The following is a 24,170-nucleotide window of genomic DNA, read 5'->3' as shown; positions in this document are numbered from 1 at the left end:
ATGGACGGCCAGTGGGTCTGATACCAGTGACGAGCTCGCTGTACAATGTGTCCTTGGGGATCCTGCCATCTTCCATGCGGCTCACATGGCCAAGCCATCTCAAGCGCCACTGGCTCAGTAGGGTGTATATGCTGGGGATGTTGGCCGCCTCGAGGACTTCTGTGTTGAAGATACGGTCCTGTCACCTGATGCCAAGTATTCTCCGGAGGCAGCGAAGATGGAATGAATTGAGACGTCGCTCTTGGCTGACATTTGTTGTCCAGGCCTCGCTGCCGTAGAGCAAGGTACTGAGGACACAGGCTTGATACACTCGGACTTTTGTGTTCCGTGTCAGTGCGCCATTTTCCCACACTCTCTTGGCCAATCTGGACATAGCAGTGGAAGCCTTTCCCATGCGCGTTGATTTCTGCATCGAGAGACAGGTTACTGGTAATAGTTGAGCCTAGGTAGGTGAACTCTTGAACCACTTCCAGAGCGTGGTCGCTGATATTGATGGATGGAGCATTTCTGACGTCCTGTCCCATGATGTTCATTTTCTTGAGGCTGATGGTTAGGCCAAATTCGTTGTAGGCAGCCGCAATCCTGTCGATGAGTCTCTGCAGACACTCTTCTGTGTGGGATGTTAGTGCAGCATTGTCAGCAAAGAGGAGTTCCCTGATGAGGACCTTCTGTACTTTGGTCTTCGCTCTTAGACGGGCAAGGTTGAACAACCTGCCATCTGATCTTGTGTGGAGGAAAATTCCTTCTTCTGAAGACTTGAACGCATGTGAAAGTAGCAGGGAGAAGAAGAACCCAAACATTGTAGGTGCGAGAACACAGCCCTGTTTCACGCCACTCAGGATAGGAAAAGGGTCTGATGAGGCGCCGCTATGCTGAATTGTGCCTTTCATATTGTCATAGAATGAGGTGATGATACTTAGTAACTTTGGTCCCATATATTCGTGTGCCTATATTTGGACTAAGTTGTTAAATACGGTCACAGGGTCTAAATCTTCATCAGTGGTAATACTCTTGCCTGTGGATTTGAAGGTTGTAGATTCACGCCACAGTTGAGAGATTTAAGCATATAATCCAGCCTGACACTCCAGCACAATACTGGGAGTGCTGCATCGTCAGAGGTGCTGTTTCTTGGATGGGATGTTAAACTAACACCCCAATTTCCCTTTCAGATAGATGTAAAATATTCAATGACACTATGAAAAGAAGAGCAGGGGAGTTCTTCTTGTGTCCTGGCCAAGATTTATTCCTCAATAAACACCACCAAAACAGATTATCTGATAATTTTGTGCATTTCAGTTTGTGGGATCTTGCTGTGTACAATTTGGCTGCCACATTTCCTGCATCACAACAATGGCCTCACTTCAATTGAGTTGATTGTGAAGTGGGAGGTCCTGAGGTTGTGAACATTGCTATAAATGCAAGTTCACTCTGCTGTTGGATTCTCCAGTGAGTTGTCTGAAGCTCCCATGATGGTCCAGTGCATAGGTGCATCATCCCATTGCGATACTAAAGCTTACTGACTAGGAAGGTCTCAGGTTTCCACCCTGGTCTGTCCTGAGTTCACTGATCTCCATTGTGACATTGTGTCTGTGTGTGTGTGTATATGTATTGAAGACCAGATCAGCTGTGTTGCTCTTCACCTTCGAGTACACTCGTCTTTGAGTAGAGAATAGGCACCCAGTACTGGAGGGCTTTGGAGCCCAGCAGGGGTCAGACCTATCAAGAAAGAATATTGTGGAAAGAACACAGTTGTTGACTGAAAGCTTTAAGGTCTGTGTTTACATGCCCTAGGCTGTTAGTTTTAACTTCAGATAAGATCATATGCTGCTTTAAGTAATTTTTGTTTGATTAGATTATCTTATCGGAATTTTATATTTCCACACTTCCATTTGACGTGAGTTGAATAACTAGAAGGGTTAATGCTGTTTACCATTCAATCTGTTGAATATCTTTGAATATCTGCTGATTACAAAATCCACGGCTTGTCTACTTAAAATATCATCCACTGTAGTGCTGAAACATGCATACCAGGGTCAATCTCAGTCAGTCCTGAGGTAGCCAATATTCAGAAGGGTGCTACATCTGGACTCTGTCTCTGGGCTAAGCCATCGCTTAGCTGCGATGCCCACATGGCCAAACAGCCTGCAGACATCACAGTTAAGATTCAGTGGCGCAGTGGTTAGCACCACAGCCTCACAGCTCCAGCGACCCAGGTTCAGTTCTGGGTACTGCCTGTGTGGAGTTTGCAAGTTCTCCCTGTGACCGTGTGGGTTTCCGCCAGGTGTTCCGGTTTCCTCCCACAGCCAAAGACTTGCAGGCTGATAGGTAAATTGGCCATTGTAAATTGCCCCCAGTGTAGGTAGGTGGTAGGGGAATGGTGGGGATATGGTAGGGAATATGGGATTAATGTAGGATTAGTATAAATGGGTGGTTGTTGGTCGGCACAGACTCGATGGGCTGAAGGGCCTGTTTCAGTGCTGTATCACTAAACTAAATAGGTCTGGAGGTCTGCGGGACTGTACTCCAGTGGGAGTCAGTGCTCCAGAACAGCAGGCGAGAAACTCAGAAAACAAGAAAACCTCTGTCACAGGCTGAAGAGGTGCTAATTTCACTGAGATCTGTGAGTAGTCACTGCACTCTCTGTTTCAAAACACAGAGTGTTCCACAACCTTTCACTCTGAGCCAAGCTCAGCATGTTGCCGGCAACAATCATTTCCTGTATAGGAGTGTCACACCATTAAAGCTAATTGTTTTATGTCCCCGCATACTCAAATGCAAGCTTCACACGATTGAAATACTTGGATCACAAACTATCAAATACTCCCCCTCATCACTTCTCTTTGAAGCTGTAATATTTTGACAAACAAGGGACGGTGAGTGGGTTTGTAGCTGCCTGACTAACCTTAGCATGATATTGTGATTATAGAAGATATAGATAGGATATAGAGCATTTATTGATAGGAGACCGGGTATATATAAATGGGATATAGGAGTATGAGGACGGGATATCGGGAATTTATAGATAAGGTATCTGGACTTGAACTCTTTGCCCTGGCACTACATTTTCAACAATGCATTAAGGTAATTTCCTGTGTTTTGTTTCATTTATAATCCAGGATCCCTCCTGGTGATTAGCAAATCAATAAATCATTCAGTTAAATATTATAACAGAAAGTCTTTTGAATTTAATGTGTGGGATAAAACAATATTTAGCAGTGATATTTTCCGATCTGTTAAAGTGTTTGTTTCAAGCTTTCATCATGTTGCTGTGAACCAACCTAACTACAACCTGCAGACGTTTGAATGGCATTGATTAATGAATGAACCTGATTTTATATTTGATTAACCTTCTGAGTTCAGATTAGGACAAAGAAACGTTCTTGGGGCTTGTTTGCACATGTCCTTTCCAGATCTCTATGTTGGTCACTGCTCCAAGTTCAATTGGTAAGAGCTACGAAGTGCGTCACTTCCTTTGTATTTCTGTGCTATTCTTACACTCTCCCCAGATTCTTAAGTACGCTGGTCCTACCCCTGGTCCCCAACATTCTCAGATGCCCCAGGAACACTGATGGTGGACAGTCTGTGATCAACACTCCCCCTCCCAACCTGTGGGACCAAGGTCAACCTTTGGAGTCAAGTTATAAGGAGCTTATAGCAGTGGTGGCAGTAATCCAACTTTGATCCTGTGTAATGGGAAAGCTTTTTAGCCAGAGGATTGTTCGGACATGGGATGTCCAGCCAGACACAGTATGGGAAAGCAGCTTTTAAAAGGGGAATGGATAAATATTTGAAAGAAAAAAAAAAGTGAAAAGGCTATGGGGAAAGGGCAGGGGAATGGGGCTAAGGAGATATGTCCTTCAAAGAGCCAGCACGGGCACGATGGACTGAAAGGCCTTGTTCCGAACTGTTAAAAAGAGGTGGAATAAATGAAGGAGTTGGTGGTGATGCCCAAATTCTTTTTGTACAACCTACTGGTAAGAACAGAACAAGTTTAGCTGGTGCAGTGGTTATAAATGTACCACCTGGTGGGTACTGAGCCATAGAGACGAGGAAGATTTCAGGCTCAATTCAGAGTCTTCAAAATATTCTATTCTGTGATAATTTAAATGGCTCCTGTGCTAAATGCAAATAATTCTACTTCCAAGCATTTTAACCAAGTGTTTCCTGAAAGCTACGCAGGTCAGTTAGTTATACACCATACATCCTGATTGTGCAAAGTAGTATTAATCCAACTGGAACAAAATGAACTTTTAAAAACTTTCCATGTGGAAATATATGAACTTTTCAACTCCTCTTATCACCTTTTTGTTCATAAAGAATGTACTATCATCATAAATTAATCTAATATCAGTGAGGGAGAGCACTGCACATGTCTGAGATTTTTTTTTCTTTGGCCTCCTTGTCTCGAGAGACAATGGATACACGCCTGGAGGTGGTCAGTGGTTTGTGGAGCAGCGCCTGGAGTGGCTATAAAGGCCAATTCTAGAGTGACAGGCTCTTCCACAGGTGCTGCAGAAAAATTTGATTGTCGGGGCTGTTACACAGTTGGCTCTCCCCTTGCGCCTCTGTCTTTTTTCCTGCCAACTGCTAAGTCTCTTCGACTCGCCACACTTTAGCCCCGTCTTTATGGCTGCCCGCAGCTCTGGCGAACGCTGGCAACTGACTCCCACGACTTGTGATCAATGTCACAGGATTTCATGTTGCGTTTGCAGACGTCTTTGAAGCGGAGACATGGATGGCCGATGGGTCTGATACTAGTGGCGAGCTCACTGTACAATGTGTCTTTGGGGATCCTGCCATCTTCCATGCGGTTCACATGGCCAAGCCATCTCAAGCGCCGCTGACTCAGTAGGGTGTATAAGCTTGGGATGTTGGCCGCCTCGAGGACTTCTGTGTTGGAGATACGGTCCTGCCACCTGATGCCAAGTATTCTCCGGAGGCAGCGAAGATGGAATGAATTGAGACGTCGCTCTTGGCTGACATACGTTCTCCAGGCCTCGCTGCCATAGAGCAAGGTACTGAGGACACAGGCTTGATACACTCGGACTTTTGTGTTCCGTGTCAGTGCGCCATTTTCCCACACTCTCTTGGCCAGTCTGGACATAGCAGTGGAAGCCTTTCCCATGCGCTTGTTGATTTCTGCATCTAGAGACAGGTTACTGGTGATAGTTGAGCCAAGGTCGGTGAACTCTTGAGCCACTTCCAGAGCGTGGTCGCTGATATTGATGGATGGAGCATTTCTGACATCCTGCCCATGATGTTCGTTTTCTTGAGGCTGATGGTTAGGCCAAATTCATTGCAGGCAGCCACAAACCTGTCGATGAGACTCTGCAGGCACTCTTCAGTGTGAGATGTTAAAGCAGCATCGTCAGCAAAGAGGAGTTTCCTGATGAGGACTTTCCGTACTTTGGACTTTGCTCTTAGACGGGCAAGGTTGAACAACCTGCCCCCTGATCTTGTGTGGAGGAAAATTCCTTCTTCCGAGGACTTGAACGCATGTGAAAGCAGTAGGGAGAAGAAAATCCCAAAAGGTGTGGGTGCGAGAACACAGCCCTGTTTCACGCCACTCAGGATAGGAAAGGGGTCTGATGAGGAGCCACCATGTTGAATTGTGCCTTTCATATAGTCATGGAATGAGATGATGATACTTAGTAGCTTTGGTGGGCATCCAATCTTTTCTAGTAGTCTGAAGAGACCACGTCTGCTGACGAGGTCAAAGGCTTTGGTGAGATCAATGAAAGCAATGTAGAGGGGCATCTGTTGTTCGCGGCACATGTGTATCTTAGAGAGAAAGAACTTGCATTTATATAGCCCCTTTCACAACCTCGGGACGTCCCAAAGCACTTTACAGCCAAAGAGGTACTTTTGAAGTGTAGTGACTGTTGTAATGTTGGAAATGAGGCAGCTAATTTGCACACAGCAAGATCCACAAACAGTAATGTGATAATCACCAGATAATCTGTTTTTATAATGCTTGTTGAGGGATAATTATTGGCCAGGACACTGGGGGGAGCTCCCCTGCTCTTCTTTAAATAATGGCATAGGATCTTTTGTGGTCACATGTGGGTGCAAACAGTGCCTCCGTTTAACCCCTTGTGTGAAAGATGGCTATCAAGAGAGATATAAGGTGTTAAACAGTAACAGGGCAGGTAGAGTCAGAGATTTACTGACAGTGGAAGAGGTCACAAGTTCCAATGAGTAAAAGACAAATTACCCAAACTAAGGACTGATATAAAAAGTATTTCTTCACACACACAGTGATCAATTGGATTGTACACTGGATAGAGCTGTGGAGGGAGAATAATTGCTGAATTAGTTAGATGCAATGGCGGGGGGCGGGAGTGCACTTGGTGGCTAAAGATTATTTATGGATGAACCCGCTAAAATTAACCAAATGATCTTCCTCATCCGTGACCATTTTGTGGGAGCGCCATTGTGTTGGGCAGGAGAGTAATATGGGGCCAGCAGTATAAGTGGGTCCACTGTCCCACATCACAGTAAGCAGGTGTCACTCTGAATTGCACATGTAGTATAACTGCACCCCGACCCCCAAGGGGTCGGGGGCTCTACTTCTGTTACCCTCTGAGGCTGAAAGAGAATTAGTGCAAATGAGCTGAATTACCACAGCCAGAGTTTCAATTACTGAAGTAATTTGATGATGAGAACAGGAAAGTAAGATATGGAAAGGGAGGCTGGATCTGGCTACAGGGTTATAAATGACTCCTTATCTGGAACATCAGCAGTGCTCTGTAACACTAATCTCAATGACACTGCTCCATGTACTGCAGCAGTGATTTGTTTAACACTGTAAGCATGCATCTCAGAGATGACTGGGTCTCCACAACAAACAAACACACAATTCATCCCTGATGCAGGATCATTCCAACTCAAGATAATCCAACAGAAAACAGAACGGAGCAGTCTTTATTATCCAGAGCCTTCTAAAAAAAAAATCAAGAACTGTCTCGATGGGTAGGGCACAGTGGCACAGTGGTTAGCACCGCAGCCTCACAGCTCCAGCGACCCGGGTTTGATTCTGGTTACTGCCTGTGCGGAGTTTGCAAGTTCTCCCTGTGACCGCGTGGGTTTTCGTCGGGTGCTCCGGTTTCCTCCCAGAGCCAAAGACTTGCAGGTTGATAGGTAAATTGACCATTGTAAATTGCCCCTAGTGTAGTAGGTGGTAGGAGAATAGTGGGGATGTGGTAGGGAATATGGGATTAATGCAGGATTAGTATAAATGAGTGGTTGCTGGTCGGCACAGACTCGGTGGGCTGAAGGGCCTGTTTCAGTGCTGTATCTCTAAATAAATAAAATGGAAATTTCCGCGTTAAAATTATGGCTTTTATTTGATTCTAGTTGTGAGGTTAATCTTAGATCTGACATTTGCCTTCTGACTGTATAGCATGACGTATTAGGGACCTGGGCAGGTTGGACCAAGGATTGGCATTGGGTTTGCTTAAGAAATATTTGTTTACACAGTTATTCTGCTGACTGATCCAACAGCGCGAAAACGAACACCACCCTTGAAATCTGACAGCCAATAGCAGCTCCCTGACCTTTCCCACTCGCAGATCAAAGACAGATCACTGCTCTCCATCCCAAACAGATCACTTGTAAGGAAAGGGTTACTCAGATCATTTCAAAGTTGGCTAATGTTATACTGCTATCGATTACTCTTCCAAAGACTGTCTCCATGGTTACTGTTTGCAGATTTCATTAACAGTCCCTCGTTACCCGATCACACTATCTCACTTTGCAAAGAAATTTAACCCAGGCCTTGCCCCACAGGCAGGTGAGAATGCAATTCAAACAGCCTTTCCTATCCAGGATCTGTCTTGACTACTTCACATTAGAATAGCTTTTTTATTCTTTCAGAGGTTGTGAGCATTGCTGCATGGTACACACTGCTGCCACTATGCGTTGATGGTGGAGGGAGTGAATGTTTAAGGTGGTGGATGGGGTTGCTGATCAAGTGGGCTGCTTTGTCCTGGATTCTTGAGTGTTGTTGGAGCTTCACTCATCCAGGCAAATAGAGAGTATTCCATCACACTCCTCTCTTGTGCCTTGCAGATGATACACTGGCTTTGGGAAGTCAGGAGGTGAGTTACTCACCGCAGGATTCCAAACCTTTGATCTGCTCTTGTAGCTGGTCCAGTTTCTGGTCACTGGTAACCCCCAGGATGCTGATGGCGGGGGATTCAGTGGTGGTAGTGCTGTTGGATGTCATTAGATTCTCTCTTCTTGGAGATATCATTGCCTGGCACTTGCATGGCATAAATGTTACTTGCCACTTATCAGCCCAAGCCTGAATATTGTCCAGGTCTTGATGCATATGGGCTTGGATTGCTTCAGTATCTGAGGAGTCTTGAATGGTGCTGAACACTGTGCAATCATCAGTGAACATCTCCACTTCTGACCTTATGATGGAGGGAAGGTCATTGATGAAGCAATTGAAGTTGGTTGGCCTAGGACACTACTCTGAGAAACTTCTGCAGCGATGTTCTGGAGTTGAGATGATTGGTCTCCACCAAGCACAACCATCTTCGTTTGTGCTAGGTATGACTTCAACCAGTGGAGAGTTTTCCCCCAATTTCCATTGACTTCAATTTTGCTCGGGCTCCTTGATGCCACATTTGGTCAAATGCTGCCTTGATGTCAAGGGCAGTCACTCTCACCTCACCTCTTGAGTTCAGCTCTTTTGCCCACGTTTGGGCCAAAGCTGTAATGAGGTCAGGAGCCGAGTGTCACTGGCAGAACCCAAACTGAACATGAATGAGCAGGTTATTGCCATGTAGCACTGTTGACAACACCTTCCATGACTTTGCTGATGATCGAGAGACTGATCGGGTGGTTATTGGTTGGATTGAATTTGTCCTGCTTTTGTGGATAGGACATACTTGGGCAATTTTCCACAAGTTGGGTAGATGCCAGTGTTGTAGCTCTACTGAAACAGCTTGGCTAGGGGTGCAGCTAGTTCTGGAGCATGTCTTTAGTACTACTCCGGGATGTTGTCAGGTCCTTCAGTCATTTCTTGATATCATGTGCAGTGAATCAAATTGGCTGAAGATTGTCATGTGTGATGTTGAGGACCTCAGGAGGAGGCTGAGATGGATCATCCACTTGGCACTTCTGGCTGAAGATGGTTGCAAATGCTTCAGCCTTGTCTTTTACATGGATGAGCTGCTTGTGGGAGTTTGCTGAGTGCAAATCGGCTGTCGTGTTTCCTACAACAGTTCACTGGTATTTCATTGGCTGTAAAAGGCTTTGGAATATGCTGTGATCATGAAAGGCACTTTATAAATGCAAGTCTTTTTTATTGTTGATATTAGGACTCATCAATTCATCTCCTGCTCTAATTCATGCACTCCGTGTTTCCTACATTACAAGTGACTACACTTCAAAAGTACATAATTGGCTGTAAAGCACTTTAGGACATCCTGAGGGTGTGAAAGGCAATATACAAATGCAAGCCTTTCTTTCTTCTGAAACTACTCATCTCCCTCAGTCTTTACTTCCTCTTCCAATCTACCAGCTTTTAAAGCTTGTTGGCTCATAGCTATTATTTCCCGATTGACCATATTTTCTCTCCTCTTTTTCAACCTTGGTGTCCCATGCTATGATGCTTTGGCCTTTCACCTGGGAGTTATGGAAAAGAAATGGATTCCAGCCTCCAATGTGCACTGCTTCTAGCTGTCAGCTGCTCCACCTCTCTTTATAAAGTATAACTCTCTGTGTGGCAGGATTTATTGAGTTGTGAAGGTAACTCCAACAAAGTTCCTTCTATCTTCAGCCAATGTACATCTTCTGACCCTTGCCCTGTTGACATTCATTTTCTGATCCCTGACAGATGAATGATGTACGTCATCAGCAATACCAACCCTCCCAACATCTGATCAAAGAGATTCTGATTCAGGGATCCCTCTCACCCCCACCCCTCTCCCTGCACTGTACACCCACCTGGTGCCTCCTGATCTCAGCGCCAATCTGCATCACAACCCGTACTGGCATCAGTAGTGATGGTACCAGATAAACACAGAGATCCAGACATTGGTATCTGTATAACTCCAGGTCTGTGCCAAGGCATTTGCAACAGGCTGCTTGGAATTTGGTGTAACTTACAGCTCCAAAAATTTGCTTTGTTCACTAAAACAAATTTTTAGATCAGATTTCCTTTAATCGAGGTGATTAATTCCTCACTTCAAAGCAATGCTAATGAAATCTTTCCACAGCACAATGCCCTCACTTGTACAACTGTATGGTATTTCTCTCCAAACTTCATTTTTCTTCCTTTCTTCTGTGCAGTGCAGGTACAATAGGTAATAATTCACTCTCCAACAAACACTCCTCAAAATCCAATTTCTCCTTTTTGATTTTTCCCTGTTGAACTTGCTTTTGTCCATTCTATTCCAGAGACAGTAGAGCATTTTGCTTTGTATTGGTTAATTGTCCCCCCAATGCTCCACCCCACCCCATGTATGGGCCAGGTGACCTTTCATGATGTTAGTCAGCTATCTTATATTGCAGCTAATCCAACCCAGTTCTCATTGTGCACAGGTAATGTCCAGCAGGAGATTCTGCGCTGTAAGGAGGGGTAGTCCAGGCTACTATACACCCGCTCCTAACACGGAGCCTAAGTGTAGCCCCTGCTGCTGCCCAGCCAATTTATTCTGCATAGCCAAGAAGCCAAAGCTGGGATTTTCCAGTCTATATACCCAGTAACACACCAGGCAGTACATTTATTCATGGAACCTTTGAGGAAGCTCTGTGAATCATAGAATGGTCACAGTGGTCCCTGCAAGCTCTCCGCAAGAACAACTCCCACCCCCCAAAGCTCTGCGAATTTTTTCTCTTCACATGTTGATCCAAAAGCCATGAATGAATCTGCCTCCACCACACTCGCAGGCAGTGCATTCCAGACCCTAACCACTCACTGCATAAAAAATGTTTTTCCTCATGTAGCTCCTTTTGCCAATCACCTTAAATTGGTGTCCTCTGGTTCTCGATCCTTCCGCCATTGGGAATAGTTTCTCCCTATCTACTCTATCTGGACTGTTTATGATTTTGAACACCTCTTTCAAATCTCCTCTCAACCTTCTCTTTAAGGAGAAGAGCCCCAGCTTCTCCAGTCAATCTACGTAACTGAAGTCCCTCATCCCTGGAATCATTCTCGTAAATCTTTTCTGGACCCTTCCTAAAGAGCAACGGCCAGAATTGGACACAATACTCCAGTTGTGACTGAACCAGGGTTTTATAACGGTTCATCATAATTTCCTTACTTTTGTACTCTATGCCTCAGTTTATAAAGCCCGGATCCCACTTTCTCAACCTGCCTGGTCACCTTCAATGATTTGTGCACATATACGCACCCGCCACCCCCCCCCCGCCCCTGTCTCTCTCTGTTCCTTTATTTTATATGCATCTCCTGTTCTTCCTACCAAAATGAATCACTTCACACTTCTCTGCATTAAATTTCATCTGCCATGTGTCCACCCATTCCACCAGTCTGTTTCTGTCCTCTTGAAGTCTATCAATATCCTCTTCACAGTTCACAATACTTACCAGTTTTGTGTCATCTGCAACTTTTGAAGCTATGCCCTGTACACCCAAGTCTAGAAAATAGCAATAAGGGAGTGGTTGTGAAGTGACATTGGTTTCAGTAAACACTGTTTGGCAAACAAAATTGGACTAACATTCACGTGATGGTACAACTGACATCAGCACCTCTGCCCTACTCCGTCACTCACTGGCACTGCCGTGTACACACACTGACAATCCTTCCGATACAGTAGCCCCTACCTCCCCTCTCCTCCACAGTTGCCCACAGCATATTTTTGATGCATCACTTCTGTAAAAGATAAAGGAGCAAACCATGGGCCGTAAGTCTTTTAAACCAGTGCTGGATTTATTCACTGAATATCAAACATTTAAAGGTGATTTTTCAATAGAACCAATATTTAAAGCCAACTCTTCCAAGGGATGTGTATCGCACTTCACCCTCAGAACACACACCGACTCAGAGGAGATTCCTGTGCCCTGGGGCTGCTGGATGTCTGCCTCTTAGCTGCCATCTAATGGCAGCGATCCAGTACTGCAAGAGGACTGCTCAAAAGGTCAGAATTCAATCACCTTCAACACATCACCAAAGTTCACACTCCAGCTGCAGTTTTATACTAATACTCTGGTGAGTTGAAAATAAAGAGTTCAGCATTCCTGGGCTTGGGAGAAGATTCTGCAGCCTCGGCTCCCACTCTCCATAACCCACTGCTGAAAAGTGTCGGTGTGTGCGTGTGAACGGCAACTGAGGGTAGGATTGGAGTAGCTGTGATGCCCCCCACAGTCAAACACTGCACTGTCAGCCTGAATTATGTGCTCAGGTCTCTGGTTTGAACCCATGGCCATCTGACTCAGAGGTGAGAGTGCTGCCACTGAGCTACAGCACATCTGAGAGAGCGGCTGCACCAACTTCCATTTCCTTCACAAGCCGGTGCTTCTGCTTTGCAGGAGAGACGGGGGGGGGGGGGGGGGGGTGATTGTGCTCATTCTGCAGTTTCGCTGAAAGTTATTAGGCAGCCCAGTCAAACCTCAGTCATATAACAGCAAGTCACTGAAAATCCTTGTGTTTTTGGGAAAACCAGATGATTCTGGGGTTTCACGTTGGATCTAAATCACACAAACTTTTTGTGATGGAAGCAACATCTCACGGCTCAAACCTACAGGAAAAGTGGGAGCAAGGGTCAGGCACAGTGGGGGCAGCAGATGCGGGGCAGTCATGACCTTCAGCTGAACTGTCTAGCTTCAGGCACAGCTCCAGGGCCGTGAAGCTTCACTGGATGACACAATTGTTGAAGATAACTGAGATTGGGACATCCTGAGTCATCTCTAGAAACAAGGGCCATTCACCACAGCAGAGAATAGCAACAGCCCCACTTGACCACACAAGGGAAGCTGCTGCACACAAAGACAAGCTGCCAGCAAATATTGGATTACATTGGTCACTGCCCATTCTCAGAGAGTGGCTAGGCCGAGAAGGCTGGGATTTCATACTTTGGGATTACGTCAGGATGCATTTAAGAGGAAGCTGGATAAACACGAGGGAGAAAGGAATAGAAAGATATGCTCGATAGGGTTTAGATGAAGAGCAGTGTAAGCAGGCTCATGTGAAGCATAAACACTGGCAGAGACCCATTGGTCTGGACCAGTGCTGTAAATACTGTGCAATTCTATATATTGCCTTGTAACAGCACTGGTCCAGAATGGTCTGTTGACCACAGTTGAGGGACAAGCGGAAGGGATTGAGGTTCAGGGGCAAAGGACAGGACTGAAGAGCGAGCAGAAACAATTGAAACATTGCAGGGGTTAAAAGCAGCAGGAACTGAATGTTAAGTTTGGAGTCCCAACGAATGACTGCTGTCACAGGGTTTCAGTAAACTCTAACAGTGGCTGCAAGGGACAAACAACCAGCTGTAAACCCTACCCTTCCTAACTTGCACACTTTGTCTGGAGAGAGCATTTTGAGCTGTGTAACACTAGGTTGAGTACTGGAAGGACACTGGTTTAAGTGTGCTTTGTATAGTAATCCGTTGGTAAGACAGTAATTAAGTTCCATGATAACACTCTTTGCTGCCTTAGACACAAGCCTGAATCAGGCCGAGAGCCTCTCCTCAGTTTGTTACAGATAACACTCAATGAAGCATTGTTGGCTGTTAATGCCCATCTCCGGGGGCTGTGCTGCTAACTCCGGGTATTAGGCACTCGGCTGCTCATCCCCTTCAGCTTCCACAGGCTTCTCCTCCGATGCTGCTTGGGCCATTAGTGCCTGCTTCTTATGAAATCTCTCTGCCCCAGTCACTGTCATGGGGTGCAGAGGGAAAAACCCAGACAGTCCTAGCAATCAAAGAAGAGACACAAAAACATTTTACCAAGCAGCACTGCTGTAAAGCTCTATTGCCAATTTCTGTTTTAACAGATCTCCAGTCCCTCCCGTTAAACCAGCAGCTGCGGTGCTTACAGCTCACAAAGCAGCCAGAATCTGCTTTGCTGCTGAAATTTGGCCGCAAGACAAGTCTGACCTTTAGTCTGTCAAGCCTAAGGAAGGGACCCTTCCCTTCCTACCTGTCCAGTCAGGCCTCACTTCTGCATTGACCTGACAAGCAGCACCCAGCCAGCATCACTGCCAGAGGCCACAGATGCCCATGTGCTGTCAGTTGGGAGTGGCTGTAGGGTTGGTTCAGGAAGGACAGGGACAATAAGATGTCAATGGAATCAACACAAGAGGAAAATTGGGCATTTGCTCCCCCTGGTGACACGGCAGGGGATGGCACCACTTGGTGTGGCTCGAAACCAAACACTACCGACATATTCAGTGCATTAACACCTAATCTGTACTAATGCTTTGTCTTTCAACACACCATTAACATATTGTTTGCCTTTGCTCCATGACCTTTTGGTCAGCTATGTGGCCTGGTCCAATCTACACCTTCTCCTTTGTTATCTCTTGCCCCACCCCCACCTCACTTGCTAAAAACCTGGGACTTTTCTATTATTTGTCAGTTCCGAAGAAGGGTCACTGACCCGAAACGTTAACTCTGCTTCTCTTTTCACAGATGCTGCCAGACCTGCTGAGTGGTTCCAGCATTTCTTGTTTTTACTACCATGTCCCAGTCTGTGTTGGCTTGGTTGGGAGACTAGTGCAGGGGAGGGGCTATTTTTATCTGCACCTGACCACCAGAAACTGAGAGGGGGCAGGATCAGGCTCAGCTGTGACGCCCTCCTTGAATACCCTGTCAGCATCTTCTGGAAAAGGTGGGGGCAGGAGAAGGTTTAACAAAGAAATGAGAAGAAAGAGTTTAGGAACACTTTTTACCTAGTAGTTTCGCGACTGGCTTCGTCATGTGTGCCCCACAGCCCAGCCAATACTTGATCCTCTCAAAGTTCAAACTGACCAACTTCTCGTTGAAGATATTGGGCATGGGGTCGTACGAGCCCAACTGCTCCAGGTACTTGCCATCCCTGGCCCGCTTGTTGTGTGCGGCAACAATCCGGTAGAAGGGGCGATTAGTACAGCCACCCAAAGCCAAGCGGATGCACACAAACCCCCGGTGGTAATGTTTCAGCAGAATCGGCGCTGAAAAAGAGGTGACACAAATACTTGATTTACAACAAAACCAGAATCAGCCACACTGAGATTATATAGCACTCTGCACAGCACTTCAGAGTCGGGGGGTCCGGGGGGGGGGGGGGGGGGCAACAAGAAATAGGAAGGGGTGACTGGAGGTGAGGCTTAAAAGAAGTTTCAAGAATGCTTTTAAATGGAGAGAGAGGGGCGAGTAGTTCTGGAAGAATGGTCCAGTCAATGGCAGCTTGGCTCAGTTACTATCACTCTGCCTCAGTAGCTACACTGCAGGACCGGAGCACATATTCCAGGCAGACAGTTAAGAGTTGTACTGGGGGTGTAGATTGGCAGAGATACCCTCCTTCGGAACTCACTTTAAACCAATATCTCAGCTCAATGCATCAGGTGGATGTTATAGATCCCAATGCACTATTGAAAGGGTAGGGTGTTCTCCCTATGTCCTGAGCTAAACCTCAACCAGCACCACAAAAACCGATGAAATGGTCTACTCAACTTGCTGCTTTTGAGAAATATGATAAGCTGCTATATAATGCAATTATTTTTTTTTTACCGAACATGGGGTCCTGAGCCTCTGATAGTGAAGTAGTGTGGGGTTAAAGAATGGAAGAGCCTCCCTGGATGATACAACTGGAGAAGATTGTGGTGCTGTGCAGAGATGGGGTGTTGGGAGCATGGGAACGGTACAAGAGTATGCAGAGGTGGGAGGGGGGCGGTGGAGGAGGTGGGGGGGGGGAAAGAGAGGTGGGGGGGGGGGAAAGAGAGGTGGGGGGGGGGGAAAGAGAGGTGGGGGGGGGGAAAGAGAGGTGGGGGGGGGGAAAGAGAGGTGGGGGGGGGGAAAGAGAGGTGGGGGGGGGGAAAGAGAGGTGGGGGGGGGGAAAGAGAGGTGGGGGGGGGGAAAGAGAGGTGGGGGGGGGGAAAGAGAGGTGGGGGGGGGGAAAGAGAGGTGGGGGGGGGGAAAGAGAGGTGGGGGGGGGGAAAGAGAGGTGGGGGGGGGGAAAGAGAGGTGGGGGGGGGGGAAAGAGAGGTGGGGGGGGGGAAAGAGAGGTGGGGGGGGGGAAAGAGAGGTGGGGGGGGGGAAAGAGAGGTGGGGGGGGGGAAAGAGAGGTGGGGGGGGGGAAAGAGAGGTGGGGGGGGGAAAGAGAGGTGGGGGGGGGGAAAGAGAGGTGGGGGGGGGGAAAGAGAGGTGGGGGGGGGGAAAGAGAGGTGGGGGGGGGGAAAGAGAGGTGGGGGGGGGGAAAGAGAGGTGGGGGGGGGGAAAGAGAGGTGGGGGGGGGAAAGAGAGGTGGGGGGGGGGAAAGAGAGGTGGGGGGGGGGAAAGAGAGGTGGGGGGGGGAAAGAGAGGTGGGGGGGGAAAGAGAGGTGGGGGGGGAAAGAGAGGTGGGGGGGGGAAAGAGAGGTGGGGGGGGGAAAGAGAGGTGGGGGGGGGAAAGAGAGGTGGGGGGGGAAAGAGAGGTGGGGGGGGAAAGAGAGGTGGGGGGGGGGGAAAGAGAGGTGGGGGAGGGAGAGGTGGGGAGAGCGCTAGTGAGGAAAGCATGAGAAGACAATGAGAAGGAAATGAATTCTTGCAGTGTAGCAGAGGGGAAGAAGCAGCCAACAATACCCAAATGGAAAACTACACTCTTGGTGAATGACCAGAGGTGGGCCAAGGAATTCGAGTACAAAGACTGTACATCACCTGGTTCAATCCGAGGGAACAGTATGAGGCACGGGGCTACTAAATGGATTTGTTAGTTTCTGGCTGAAAGAAATTTGGCCTCAGCCAGGACTGGATGTCAGGCAGTCAGATAGAATCGCAACACCATGGTACAGCCGGGAGTCATCAGTCAGGCCAGATGTTTGTGACAGTGCCAGGAAGACAGGAATGGAACAAGGAGAGAATGAACATGCCACAGATGTGTTAGGAAAGGGAGTGGGAGAGAGACTGACAAGGACCAAGCACCACAGGCCCCTCAATTCCCCACTCAGTGATACCCAGCGAGATACTCCAGACAACCAGTGTCAAATGGTCTGACATTGCAAACAAAATAGAGCAATCACTAGCACTGAGCTCAGAGCTGGTAGCATAATCCAACTGGGCTACTGTGGGACACTAAGCTTGTAGAAGTTTATCTCAGAGAGAGGTTGTTTGTCACACTTACAGAGATGCACCATGACTTTTTTCTTCCAATTTTTCACCTGAGGGAGAAAGCAGATGAATAAAATAAATCTATATTGTGTATTCCAGTGTTCAGTCTTTCCTACACATCTGGGGATTCCTTTGTATTTATTTTTAGCTAACTTTCTCTCCTGCAGGCGCTGATTGCCCCCAATATGGTTATTTAAATATTCCACATGTACAATACCCCCCCCCCTGATATCTCACTCAAGTAGCTGTTCCTGGGGGGTGAGCTAGACGGCGAGTGTCAGTACAGGTAATCAGAGCTGAGCCCCATGTCCTCTTCCAATACCCACTCACAAGCTTTTCCAGCAGTAATCACTGGGCACCAAACAGGAGCCAAAACCCAGGCTAATTTCCCCCCCATCCCCTCCCTAATGCAGGGCCCTGAGATCTATTGTAACCTTGGGTGACATCCCCAACAGAGATTAGTTAACCCAATCCAGACCAGAGACCACTTAAGATGATGGCACTGGGAAGACTGTGGTTAACACAAGAACTAGGAGGAATAGGCCATTCAGCCCTTCGAGCCTGCTCTGCCATTCGATAAGATCATGGCTGATCTGATTGTGGCATCAAATGCCCCCATTACCCTCGACTCCCTGTTTATCAAAAATCTATATAACTCAACCTTGAATATCTTCAGTGACCCAGTCTCCACTGCTCTCCGGGGAAACAACTTCCATAGACTAACAACCCTCAGAAAAAAATTCTCATCTCAGTCGTAAATGGAAGACCCCTAATATTTAAACTGTGTCCCCTAGTTCAAGACTCTCCCACAAGGGGAAACATCCTCTCAGCATCCATCCTGCCAAGACCCCTCAGGATATTATATGTTTCAATAAGAATACCTCATTCTTCTAAACTCCAATAGATACAGACCCAACCTTTCCTCATAAGATAACCCCTTCATCCCAGGAAACAGTTGAGTGAACCTTCTCTGAACTGCTTCCAATGCAATTATATCCTTAAGTAAGGAGACCAAAACTGCACACAGTACTCCAGATGTGGTCTAGGTTCTGTCAGCTGTAGTAAAACTTCCCTACTTTTATACTTGATTTCCCTTGCAATAAATGTCAATATTTCATTTGCCTTCCTAATCACTTGCTGTACCTGCATACTAACTTTGTGATTCATGTACCAGGACACCCAGATCCCTCTGTATTGCAGAGTTCTGCAGTCTCTCGCCATTCAAATATACTGCTTTTTTATTCGTCCTGCCAAAGTGGACAATTTCACATTTTCCCACGTTATTCTCCATCTGCCACATTTTTGTCCACTCACTTAACCTATCTATAGCACTTTGTAGACTCTTTATGTCCTCTTCAGCTTACTCTCCTATCTTTGCGTCGTCCGCAAATTTAGTTACCATACGTTTGGTCCCTTCATCCAAGTCACTGATATAGATTGTAAATAGTTGTTGTCCCAGCAATGACCCCTGTAGCACGCTACTTTTGTAACAGCTTGCCAACCCGAAAATGACCAAATTTATCCTTATTGTCTGCTTTCTGTTAGGTAACCAATACAATATCTATGCAAATATGTTACCCCTTACACCATGAGCTCTTATTTTGTGTAGTAACCATTGATGTGGTACCTTTTCAAATGCCTTTTAGAAATCCAAGTACACATCTACAGGTTCCCCTTTATCCACCTTGTTTGTTACTCCCTTGAAGAACTCCAATAAATTAGTCAAACACGATTTCCCTTTCACAAAACCATGTTGACTCTGCCTGATTACATTATGAGTTTCTAAGTACCATGCTATAACCTCCTTAATAATTGATTCCCGCATTTTTTCCTCTGGCAGATGTTAGGCTAACTGGCCTGTAGTTTCCAGCTTTCTGTCTTTCTTCGTTCTTGAATAAAGGTGCGACATTTGCAAACTTGTTAGTGTCTCAGTTCTGCTCATTTCTCATAATAGAACATTGGGAAGAATCAGAGACCCAGGGAGTTTACCATGAACACAACACACAAAATAAAACAGCTGCAGAATCACGGCCTCTCCTACTCAGCAATGCAAATCCAAAATTTACTCATTAACTATGATCGCTATAACAAGTTCTTCTGTTATTTATCGCATGGAATCTTGCTGTATTACGAGCCCCAGACACCGCACTCTCCAGCCATCCCGCCCCCTCTCTCCCTCCGCCGCCTCACCTTCTCCGGCCGGTGTCTTTGCCGCTCTCAGCAACGAGCTCTGAGCGCCGCCATCTTGCCGAACTCTGACCCGGAGGTGGAACCCCGAAGCGCACCTGTCAATATGTGATCACAACAAGTTCATATCAGGTTAATACATCCCTACAAACCCATTACAGAGCGGGGTTACAATCATATTGTGCACAGATTGCTTTATCATGCAGTTTAGGTGAACTTTGTGCACTTTAGTGCAGTAATGAGGGAGGGAGTGCCGCATTGTCAGAGGGGCAGCACTGAGGGAGTGGCGCACTGTCAGAGGGGCAGCACTGAGGGAGTGGTGCACTGTCAGAGGGGCAGCACTGAGGGAGTGCCGCATTGTCAGAGGGGCAGCACTGAGGGAGTGGTGCACTGTCAGAGGGGCAGCACAGAGGGAGTGCCGCAGAGTCAGAGGGGCAGCACTGAGGGAGTGGCGCACTGTCAGAGGGGCAGCACAGGGGGAGTGCCGCAGAGTCAGAGGGGCAGCACTGAGGGAGTGGCGCACTGTCAGAGGGGCAGCACTGAGGGAGTGCCGCAGAGTCAGAGGGGCAGCACTGAGGGAGTGGTGCACTGTCAGAGGGGCAGACCTGAGGGAGTGCCGCAGAGTCAGAGGGGCAGAACTGAGGGAGTGGCGCACTGTCAGAGGGGCAGCACTGAGGGAGTGCCGCAGAGTCAGAGGACAGCACTGACGGAGTGCCGCAGTCAGAGGGGCAGCACTGAGGGAGTGGCGCACTGTCAGAGGGGCAGCACTGAGGGAGTGCCGCAGAATCAGAGGGGCAGCACTGAGGGAGTGGCGCAGAGTCAGAGGGGCAGTACTGAGGGAGTGGCGCACTGTCAGAGGGGCAGCACAGAGGGAGTAGTGCACTGTCAGAGGGGCAGCACTGAGGGAGTGGCACACTGTCAGAGGGGCAGCACTGAGGGAGTGCCGCAGAGTCAGAGGACAGCACTGAGGGAGTGCCGCAGAGTCAAAGGGGCAGCACTGAGGGAGTGCCGCAGAGTCAGAGGGGCAGCACTGAGGGAGTGGTGCACTGTCAGAGGGGCAGCACAGAGGGAGTGGTGCACTGTCAGAGGGGCAGCACTGAGGGAGTGGCGCACTGTCAGAGGGGCAGCACTGAGGGAGTGCCGCAGAGTCAGAGGCGCAGCACTGAGGGAGTGCCGCAGAGTCAGAGGGACAGCACTGAGGGAGTGGTGCACTGTCAGAGGGGCAGCACTGAGGGAGTGCCGCAGAGTCAGAGGGGCAGCACTGTGGGAGTGCCGCAGAGTCAGAGGGACAGCACTGAGGGAGTGCTGCACCAATGGAGGAGCTTTCTTACTAACGAGAAATTAAACTAAGGCCCCGACTGCCTTCGAAGGTGGATATAAAAGTTCCCACAGTGAAGGCCTGCTACCCGGCCCGAACCCAACGGGACCTGACATGTGTTGGGTTCGAGTTCGGGGTCGGGTCAGTTCGGGCCGCCCTTCCGAGTCCAACCTTCGGGTTCGGGTCGGGCTCGGGTCCAATGTGGTTCCATCGGGTTCGGGTGGGTTTTTGTTTTGTGACTTGAGTAGGCCTTTATCCCACAGCACTAGTTGGAGAACAGCAGGGGAGTTTAACCCACAACCAGCACAAAAACTGATTATCTGCTGTTTGTGGAGCTTGCTGTGTCGAAGTTGCCTGCCACATTACCTACATTATAACAGTGACCACTCTTCAAAGGTGTTTCATTGGCTGGGAAGCACTTTGGGATGTCCTCTAGCAGGTCCTTCTTTTCCTTTTCAGTTTGTGAAATTACCAAACTATTCACCTTTTTTTGTTCCCAGGATATGGGCATCACTGGCAAACATCCCTATACTAACATCACTAAATATAAATTAACCATTTGTTCATCCCACTGCTGCTTCTGAAATCCTGCTGTGCACAAGATCTTCGCAATGTTTACCTACATAATATCATTGTATCCAAGGTGCATTGAGATCTCCCAAGCAACATGATTTTTTCCTTAACCTTAGTCCCTGCCCTTTTCCTTGTTACATTTATCAACTTTCTGTGCGTCCTTGAGACTCCAGGCATCTATCTCCAAAAATCATCTACACACTGTGCTCCTATATCGTTTTTGGGGTACAGGTGGCATTTATAAACTACAACAAAAAAATGTGGGGGACGGGCTGAAATCCCACAACTGTGTGAAATATTGGAGCAGTTTGTGTTGTTCTGACAATGACCACGAGATGGCTCCATATGAAAACCAACAGCTCAAGAGTTTCCAAGTTTCCTGTTGGGTTTTTGTTTCCAGAATGACCGATTTGGAAGATCTGGCTTAAATGCAGAGTAAAACTCCCCTACACTGTCCTATTAAACACTCCCAGGGCAGGTACAGCACAGGGTTGGCGAGGTTCAGCTGACTGTGGATGTGTGGCTGCTGCAAGAGGGAGAGACTGAGATTGAATGAAAGACTTTTCCACGTTGGCAACAAAGGATGGGAGAGAACTGAAAGCTCTTCTGTTATTTTGTTTCACTGAAGTTTTTTTCATTGATTGTTGGGGACGGGGGAAGAAGAGAGCTGAAGACCTCGGGTGGGGCTGTATTGTTCAATAGGTAGCTCCTGTGTTTAACACCTTTGGATAGGGAGCTCCTTCCCCACCCCATCTACCGAACCTGGGATAGCTGGAGCTTCCCAGGTGAAGAGGCTTTTTATCTCAACATTGGAAGAGGCTTGTGCCTGGGCAGCTGACAGGGGTCCCAGGTGAATACATGCCCCCACCCTCCCAACCAGAAGACCAGCTAAAAGACTTCTTCTCTGTAAATACCAACAAAGACTGATTCCTCCTGGCCTTCCTCTCCCGCAGCCTCTTCCCCTTTGCTAAAATGCTGTAAGTGTGTGCATTATCAATTTATTATTGTATTTACTTTTATTTTTGCTCTCTCAACAAACAGTACGTGTAACTCTTCTACCCTATGGCTTCTCAGTCCTCTCTGGTAGCGGGGCCTTCCCATACTGCAGCAGCTGCTCCTGTTGCCACGTCGCCATTTAGAATCTTGACAACAAAGTATGGGGTGAGGAGCTACACCCACCCAACTATGACTATTGAGATTTGTGTAAAGGCAATGGCTGAGGTTGTCTGCCCCTCGGCCATTGTTGCAGCCTCAGAGATGTACAGGAAGGCTGTGTTCTTCCTGAAGACCGAGCGGGTGGAGTCCCTGGCTCTGATTAAAGGGATCACTGTGGGGGGACCTTCCTGCCAATGGACCCTCTGGGGGCCACTGCGCAGCAGATCATGCTATCAAATGCCCCACCCTTCATTCCCAGTGAGCTCCTCCTCCCCCATCTGCAATTCTGGGGAGGTGAAGTCAGCGATCACCCCTGTCCCGCACAGTCTTTGGGAGAGCAGCCTCCAGCATGTGTACTCCTTCCCCCATCAGCTCTTTATGCAGCTGGCGCAGGAGGAGGTCTTGGAGGACCACTTCGATGTGGAGTTCCAGGTGGCAGCCGACCGCGTCTTCTGGACCTCGGATAGGGCGTGGTGCTATGCCTGCAAGGGGGTGGGGCACGTTCGTAAGAATTGCCCCAATCTCCTGGCTGCCAACTCCACCTCGGTGGCCCAGGGTGGCGCCACTGCACCTCCCCCTACTCCCCCTACACCTATATCAGACACCACTCAGGCAGTTCCGGAGGCTGTGGTCCTCACGGTCTCCGGTGGGGAGGTGGAGACCTGTCTGGGTGGAAGGAGAGGGCGGTGCAAAACAACACACCTAAAGGTGCATCCCCCGACACTGAAAAAAGTCCTGAGCCTGAGCTCAGCCCTACAACTGATCCAGGGGAGTCCAACTGCCCCGCGGCTGAGATGGGCACAAGAAACCTGGACAAGGGGGCGCGGAGGCAGATGCAGAGGCCTCTGCTGAGATGGAGGTCTCTGAGCCTACGCGCCCCTCCCGAAATAAGAGGAGGAGACGTCCCTCCTCTAATGAGAGCCGTGAGTTGCAGGGCCCATCTCCTGGCGCGGGCTCCCCCTGTTCTGCACCATGAGGGCCTTGAGCCCTCGGCGGGAACACTCTGCCCCTCGGGACGGAAGGAGGGGGAGATGCCACTGTCGATTTGGGAACTCCCGAGGAGGGGGGCCTGCCCATGGTGGGGGAATCTGTGGACCCCACAAGAGAAATCTTTCCTTCGGTCGACGGGTTAGGTGTCCTGGGTGGGGGTGAGACCTGTGAGGGTCTGCTCTCCCAGTAGTCTGATGCTGCCGCCCAGGCTGTACCCGACCCAAAGGCCAATTTTTGTAATTCCCCGTCTGCTGGGTCTGTGGGCGCTGTCGGAGTGGGAGATGGCCTCCTCTCTCCACCTCCAGTCCCGGCTCCAGACGGATTTCCGGAGTCGGCAACGACTGTCTCCCCTGGGCCACTTACTGGTCTGGGGACGGAGGTAGAGGGGGGTCCTGAACCACCCAATAGATGAACCCAATGAGGACTCCTCTGCCATCAATCCTGGGGGTGAGATCGTGACGGAGGTGGGACCAGCTGTCAAGGCCTGGACATCTGCCCCACAGTGTGTGATGGGTGTGTCGGCCGCTGGCAGTGATGATCTGGAAGCGGATGGGGACTAAGTGTGGGGCATGGAGGATGACCTTGAATCCATCGCCAGTGAGGCGGTGGACTCCCTCGTGCCTCCCACCGAGTCTCCGCTCATTTCCACAGAGGAACTTCGGGGGAATTCTTTGCGGCATGCAAGGGTT

General features: G+C 48.4%; 1 protein-coding gene across 2 annotated transcripts; it reads right to left on the bottom strand.

Moving 5' to 3' along the window:
• Window positions 1–11,881: 11,881 nt before the first annotated feature.
• Window positions 11,882–19,524, bottom strand: mrps16 (mitochondrial ribosomal protein S16). Of its 2 annotated transcripts, none has more exons than XM_068017219.1 (4): window positions 19,449–19,524; window positions 17,272–17,308; window positions 14,864–15,124; window positions 11,882–13,884 (listed from the first exon to the last, which is right to left on the bottom strand). In XM_068017219.1, the coding sequence occupies exons 2-4, from the start codon at window positions 17,282–17,284 to the stop codon at window positions 13,745–13,747; spliced, it is 414 nt and encodes a 137-aa protein (XP_067873320.1). In that variant the 5' UTR covers window positions 17,285–17,308; window positions 19,449–19,524; the 3' UTR covers window positions 11,882–13,744. The 2 variants fall into 2 exon arrangements, with proteins under 2 accessions (XP_067873320.1, XP_067873321.1); XM_068017220.1 differs by lacking the exon at window positions 19,449–19,524 and adding an exon at window positions 18,886–19,332.
• Between the last annotated feature and the right edge of the window lie 4,646 nt (window positions 19,525–24,170).

The sequence above is a fragment of the Heterodontus francisci genome, chromosome 37 (assembly GCF_036365525.1).
Source record: "Heterodontus francisci isolate sHetFra1 chromosome 37, sHetFra1.hap1, whole genome shotgun sequence".
Lineage (NCBI taxonomy): Eukaryota > Metazoa > Chordata > Chondrichthyes > Heterodontiformes > Heterodontidae > Heterodontus > Heterodontus francisci.
The sequence above is the reverse complement of the archived record's forward strand: the minus strand, read 5'-3'. Positions and strand labels throughout refer to the sequence as shown.